Genomic DNA, 7,834 nt, shown 5'->3' on the forward strand with positions numbered 1-7,834 from the left:
GAGAGACACGAGTATTCTAATTTTATTTTTATATTTATATTCACCTCATTACTTCCTTATATTATCATTTTAACTTACGCTAGAAAGACGTGCCACGCACGTCGAGATGCTTTCGTTCCAAAATCGCCAGCGACGTGTACACCACGTCAATGTGACACCATACCACGTGTTATACTGTAACGCAACCGTGAATTTATTGGTAGCGCAATTGGTTAACTTTTATAATTTTTGTATTAAATTATATAAAGTATTTCATATTAATTTACAAATGGCAATCGTAATTTACTCGCAAATGGTTGCTATGGAAGGCAGAGCCTGGTCTCCTGATGACCAGATCCTAGATCCTCCGCATCTGTGCTGAACGAGAAGACACTCGGGGATAGAGTGGGCTGGAGCTGGACGGAAGCGAATGATTACTGGAAATGGCAGAGGGAAGGTTTAATTAGAGGCCAGAGAGAAAGGAACGACGGTGGTGGAATTCGCGAGGGCGAAGTCGTATTTCTGTGAATGGACTCGGCTTTTGTGGGTGTCCCGAGAGGGCGCCGTGAAATGGCGCCGAATTGCACAACGCGAACTTTTAGATACATGCTCCGTGGATGTAATAACACGTGTTGGAGAACGGCCACAAAGGATCGAGGTCTTCCGCTTTCCGGACCTTTCGTGGAAGCCTTGACCGCAACGGGATGATCGTTTCATTTCGCGAGAACGCATTAGGGCTCTGCTGTCTCTCCTCTCTCTTTCTCTCTCTCGCTCCGTCAGTGCCCAGCTGGAGCGAGGACATAAAGTTCGCGTTGTAAATGTGGATTTATGGCGGAACAACGATAAAATCACGATGTTAACGAAACTATAACATCGCGGATTTTATTTTTTCCTGCTCTCACTGGTGCTTCGCGAGGTGTGCGTAAATGTTTAATTTTTTGAATCGAAGATTGTTCTTTTGTTTTATTTCTTCTTTTCTTTGGAGCAGTTTTTAGCGTTGTTTATTTGGCAGATGTAATTTTTGTGATTATTTCTGAGGGAATAATTTTGGGAGGCTTGACAAGGAAATTTTATATATTATGTTTATATGTAATTTTATAGTTAGCTCGCAATTTTTATTTCTTGTTTTTGAATAATAGTATTATGTACCAAAAATTGTACTCAGTATTACAGTAAAGTGTATAAGAAAAATTATATTTATGTGTGTAGTACAAATTAAAAATTCATCGGTAAACCAAACCAAATTATTTACCCAAATTTCGTCATAAAAATAAGAATTCCTATTGAGTCATCAATAATCCAAACCAAAATTCATTTGCTGCGGTATTAATCAAAATTGTACAATTGACATTAAAATTCTTGTCCATCCGCAGATAATCTGTATAAAAATTAATTTTCTGCAATATTTATTGAAATTTCGTCATAGTATTATAATTTACGATCTTGTCTTTCCTCCAACAATCCAAACTAAAATTAATTTTCTGCAATATTAATCGAAATTTTACAATAAATATTGAAATTTCTGTCCACCCACGAATAATAGAAAAGCAAAATTAATTTTCTACAATATTAATTTAAATTTCGCCATAATAATTTATGATCTCGTCTATCCCTCAATAAACCAAACTAAAATTAATTTTCTGTAATATTAATCGAAATTTTACAATAAATATTGAAATTCCTGTCCACCCACGAATAATAGAAAAGCAAAACTAATTTTCTACAATATTAATTTAAATTTCGCCATAGTAATTAACGATCTTGTCTTTCCATCAACAATCCAAGTTAAAATTAACTTTCTGCAATATTAATCAAAATTTTACAATAAAAATTGACATAGGCAGTCTAAACCAAAATTAATTTTCTGCAATATTAATAGAAATTTTACAATAAATATTGAAATTCCTGTCCACCCACAAACAATAGAAAAGCAAGATTAATTTTCTACAATATTAATTTAAATTTCGCCATAGTAATTTATGATTACTCGTCTATCCCTCAATAAAGCCAACTAAAATTAATTTTCTGTAATATTAATCGAAATTTTACAATAAATATTGAAATTCCTGTCCATCCACAAACAATAGGAAGGCAAAATTAATTTTCTACAATATTAATTTAAATTTCGCCATAGTAATTAACGATCTCGTCTATCCCTCAATAAACCAAATTAAATTAATTTTCTGTAATATTAATCGAAATTTTACAATAAAAATTGAAATACCTGTTCACCCACAAATAATAGAAAAGCAAAATTAATTTTCTACAATATTAATTTAAATTTCGCCATAGTAATTTATGATCTCGTCTATCCCTCAATAAACCAAACTAAAATTAATTTTCTGTAATATTAATCGAAATTTTACAATAAAAATTGTAATTCCTGTCCATCCATGGACAATCTAAACCAAAATTAATTTTCTACAATATTAATTTAAATTTCGCCATAGTAATTTATGATCTCGTCTATCCCTCAATAAACCAAACTAAAATTAATTTTCTGTAATATTAATCGAAATTTTACAATAAAAATTGTAATTCCTGTCCATCCATGGACAATCTAAACCAAAATTAATTTTCTGCAATATTAATAGAAATTTTCCAATAAAAATTGAAATATCTGTGCATCCACAGACAATCCAAACGAAAATTAATTTTCTACAATATTAATTGAAATTTCGTCATAGTAATTAACTATTTCGTCTATCCCTCGACAAAGCAAATAGAAATTACATGAAATTTCGCGATAAAAATTGAAATTCCCATCGATCCACCGTCAACCCCAAACGGAATTCCCACGTTCACGAATATTAACCGGAATTTTCACCCTGTTACAGATGCACATCGAAGTACGTAGGAGAGTACTGTCAGCATCTGAACCCGTGTCACACGGGGCCACGCTGTCAGAACGGTGGTTCGTGCAGGGTGAAGGAAAGTAGCGGGGGTGGCACACCGTCGTTCGCCTGTTCCTGTCCTGTCGGATTTACCGCGAGCCTGTGCGAGATACCGATCGAGAACGCATGCGACTCATCGCCGTGTCTGAACGGTGCCACTTGCAATCTGAAATCGCTCCGTGAATACGTTTGCACCTGCGCCACTGGATACACGGGTAAGGATCTGTTAGTAATTTAATTCTTCGAGCCATCGGTGTCCCCGATCGGGCCCCGAGTGACGAAGCGTTTAAGAGATACGAATTCTCGATAAACGCGTCGGATATGGCGTCTCTCTCCCTCTCTCTCCCTCTTTCCCCCGCCCTTTCTCCTCCTTTTTCCCCCAGTACCTTCCGAAAAATAAAGACGGGGGAAAAAATGCACGTCGGTAACGAGGCGCGAGATGTTATCGTGGAAAAAATCGCATGCATAATTGAGTCGTCCTTCCGTCGCGGTATTTGTCGCGGAGCTTTACGGTCACGGGCCTGTTACATCGTGGAATCTCGGATATTTCGCAAGCATCTCGATTATCGTACCCGCGACACCGATGCGATTGTACGTTTAAATTCGGATTCAGCCGGCGGTTTTCGAAGTCGCGTCAAAGACGCGTCGCGAATTTGCATAAGCTCCGGCCGAATTTACATTTTAATTTTGCGTTAACGGTCTGCGCGCTAACGGGAACCATTCCTGTCGCGCCTTGCGCGGGTTTCACGCTGCATTTTATCTCGATCAACCATACAGGGATCGGCTTTTTCATCCGTCCAATTATCAGCAGAGATCGAGATCGAATTTGAGAAGAAATCGCGAATTAAATATCGCTCGTTTAAACCGTGACAGGACGTCCAGTCGTTTAATCTCGGAACTTAAAATTTGATCGTGGTTATAGGCTCCGCGATGTAAAATACAAATAATCGCGTTGAAAATCGTATAACAGTATTCGAAACGTGTAGAAAGAGGAGAGAAAAATTGTCCCAGACGTTGTATTTCGTTTTTATTAACGAGATTACAAACGATCCTTGTCAGAGAAACGCGAATCTATCGAGGAAATGCGCGCTGCGCGAGTAGCGGCGGGAGTAGTTGCCGCGACTGACGGCAGAGGGCAGACGCGAGTTACGGCGCGCGACGCTAGAGCCGTGGACGGGCGCGCGGTGCATTACCCGCGGCAGCGACGAGTTCTATCGATTCACGTGGGCCGGGTAGCAAGGCTGGCGATAGAGGGAACGATAATCTCGGTGTAGCAATCGCGGTATTCGCATTGTCTCGCGTATTACCAGGCCGGGGCCGGTATAAGTCGAGGATAGCAACTGGCGTGATTTCGTATCATCGACAGCGGTTAAAAATAAATCTGGACGAGCGAACCGCGGCTATGAATCACTCGCACGTCCACTATAAATCGATCAATTAGAGAGATAACCGCGGTAATCGATTCGCTCAAAGGCTGTGTCGCGTTTCCAGTCGTTTCGCGAGCAGTTCGAACGAGCGGATGGCGAATTTGTTCGGATCGCGGAAGCTGCGCGAGTATTTTTTATGGACCGGCCTCGCGCGGGGGCACGTGCTCTCTTGACAAATAAATCGGAGGGTAGCGGGAATTCGGTGGGACAAGGAGGTTCAAGGTGGAACCGGCGGAGGGGAAAGAGAGGGAAGAGGAGAAAGAGAGAAGTTTGTGCCAGTCGGATAATTGGCGGAGAGCAATGCGGCATTTCGCTGTGGCGGTACCTTTGGCCCAGTGGTTCTCAGGTATCACTCGATGCTTCTTAGCCTATTACTTCCTTTTTCTTCGCAAATTCATAGTACTAGCTCAGTATATCGAAGAATTACTATCACGATTATCAAATTAAATAGAAAATTCCAAACTACTGTCAATTCTGACAAGTATTCCAAGAACACTGGATTTCCTCACGTTTGCAACTTGTATTTACCAATGCAGGAATAAATATTTAAAAATTCTTTTAAAATATTTTTCTAATTAGGGTTTTTATCTATTATCTTGTTATTTTATCTTGGTGACCTAAGTGTTATTTATTTATACGTTTGCAATATAGGATAGATTTTAGATTTTAACGAATGAGAATTATGCTTTTTCACATGTAAGTAAGATTCTATGTATAGGAGTTGTAAAGGATTAATTGTGAGATAGAAATTCGAATGTTCTTCGCGATGACGCCATCTTGTCAGCCGATGAAATTCAAGAACCACTGGCTCTTAGCGGGTGCACCGTGGAGATGGGGAAGCAAAGACATCTTAGATGCAGGAGAGCGAGCAGCGACTCTGGTAATTAGTTCCACTAATCAGTGACCTCCGAGAAGGGAGGAATCGGACTTTAGGTAGACAGCTGGACTTGGCCAGCGTCACCGCCATCTTAAACGATATCTCTCCTCGCGAATGGACACAAACCAGCATGAAATGCCGTACAAATTCATCCCTGTCCTCGCGTTGATCTCTATCGACGGGACTCGGGAAAATCACGGTATACCCGTGACTGTATCACGTCCATCTTCTAGGTTAGGGTCGATAGCCGACGATTTGTTCCTTTAATTGCGTAATTAATAGGATGTGCTGCATTCACCTCGTGTTAAAACGATATAAAAATATCAATCTAAATAAGTTTAAAAATAAAATAAATAAAATAGGGTAGATTAACTGTGCTATGTGAATTTTTAATTTCGTCAAATATGGTAAAGTAATTATAGTAAATTAATTTTTCTTTTAATGATGTATAGTATAATTAAATTTCTCATTCAATAATACAATAAATTAGTCTTTAATTTAGTGATATTTACTGAGTCAATAATAGTGAGTTAATTTTTATTTAATAAAACATAGTAGATGAAATTTTATTTTTTAACGGTTGACGAATTTTTATGTTCTTTTATTTTTTCATTTAAGTCGATGATTATTAATTTTTAATTTGGTCAAATATATTAAGGTAATTATAGTAAATCAATATTTATTTTAACGAAGTATAGTATAAATGAATTTCTGATTAAATAAAACAGTAAATTAATCTATAATTTAGTAATATTTACTGAGTCAATAATAGTGATTTAATTTTTATTTAATAAAACATAGTAGATGAAATTTTATTTTTTAGGAATTGGCGAATTTTTATATTCTTTTATTGTTTCATACTTATCGATGATTATATTTTTAAAATTTATGTACAGTATATTTTCTACTTCTTAGATATTGCTTTAAAAATATTTCCTTTTGAGAATCCGTCCTGTAAGCTAGAAATGTTCTTGCCGCATTGTCAGTTTCTGTGCACATATGTTAATTCTCAACGCCAAATGCGTTACGTCTGCAGGGGTTACTCCGTACCCGTATTACAGGGTTGGAATGCACCCTTCAGCCTTCTTCTTTCCTTTCGATCCCCTTCCGTTCGTTTCGTAATTTTTTTTCACCAGCAGCTGCCAAACCTTCGTTTATCTACTTTATTGAGCAGCTCGAAGATAGGATTTCTGTGTACGTGAATCAGTTTTTAAATGTGCAGAGAGGTATCGGGCCCTGGGGTCGTGCAAGTACACGTCTGCCTCTTAAATGTCGTTACTCTCCTGCAGGGGGTTCTTCGAGCTGAACGTAACCTGCATCGGGAACCAGTGCCGACACTTTTCAGAGGATTGAAAGCACAAAAGGGATATTTAGGAGACCTTAAGCTTCGATAATAATTGTTATTAAAATTTTAAATTACGTGCAAATACATTTTTCATAATTATCATAATTTCGTTGGTCGGAAAATAATAATATATCCACGTTAGCGTAACACGGTAATGAAAATTTCATTTTCCAGAGGATATAAAGGAACTAATTTTAATTATCATACTCTTTTATAAATAGAGAAAAATATTTCTGTCAATTTTGAAATTTTATTTATGAAAATTAACCCTCTGCACTCGTTATAGGAAAATAGCAATTCGAAGACTTCCTGTTATAAGTAAATAAGAATTTAGATACATATTAATATATAGAATTATTTTATTTCGAAACTTCCTGTATTTTTATTTTAAATTTAATATATTAATTAACATCGATCTTTGAAATTTGATTAAATGGTGACTGACAAAAGATTCTATCCAAACACCCCTGTTATTTCCAAATCTGATATAAAAAATTCGATATTAAATATAATTTTCTTCTTCACTGTTATCTTTTTTTAAATGATTAACCCTCTGCACTCGAGAGGCGTCTCTCAGTCGCCATTTAATCAGATTCTAAAGATGGATATTAATTAATACATCAAATTTACAATTACCCATCAATGCATGGAATGTCGAAGTAAAATAATTCTACGTCTCAAATTGCATACGATTTTTTATTTATCGTTGTAACACTAGAACTACCGATCTTTAGTGGGCACCTAACTATAACGTGCACAGATTATAGTAATTTTAAGCGATACGATGAATATGAGCGAATATATCGATTACAGTTCTTTCTTAATACGAGTTGATACCAATTTTATTCTTAAAGCAGGTGTCTGTGTTCGGTGATTGCAAAAAGGAAAATTCTGAGACCAGTCATTTTGACTGGGTTGGTAGTTCTAGTGTTAATCATATTGAAAATTGAATTTCTTTGTATTTCGATTTAGAAGATGAAAAGGAATTAAAATATTGCCGTAGTTGGAGGTCGAATTTTCTCGTACAGTGAATAGTGATAGAATATTTTTACTTCGATCTACGCGAACGCTCGTCACTCAACTAGGAACCCCACAATTCACTTCACCCTGACTCCCACACGCTACCAACGTCGCTCAAACTTACGACACACCTCCTCAAACAATCAAAGTACCCATCGAGTCTCGTAAACGTCAAAGTACTTCCTTTCTCGAAATTCTAACGCTCACACGCGTGCGCGTGCACAGTGATACCTACACGTTTCTCAAACGTTCCTCTAAAGCAACCGGAACCTGCGTCAAACGTGTAACTTAC

At 37.1% G+C, this 7,834-nt stretch overlaps 1 protein-coding gene across 1 annotated transcript in view; it reads left to right on the forward strand.

Moving 5' to 3' along the window:
• Positions 1–2,816: 2,816 nt before the first annotated feature.
• The window catches only part of LOC108552571 (neurogenic locus Notch protein), a gene marked incomplete at its 5' end in the record, with an annotated part of 159,672 nt that continues 154,654 nt past the window's right edge, over positions 2,817–7,834 (forward strand). The window contains one exon of the mRNA XM_017907188.1: positions 2,817–3,088. Coding sequence (XP_017762677.1) covers positions 2,817–3,088 — 272 coding nt within the window. The remainder of the gene's footprint in view (positions 3,089–7,834) is intronic.

This window comes from Eufriesea mexicana, unplaced genomic scaffold, assembly GCF_001483705.2.
Source record: "Eufriesea mexicana isolate 0111107269 unplaced genomic scaffold, ASM148370v2 scaffold7170, whole genome shotgun sequence".
NCBI classification, from domain to species: domain Eukaryota; kingdom Metazoa; phylum Arthropoda; class Insecta; order Hymenoptera; family Apidae; genus Eufriesea; species Eufriesea mexicana.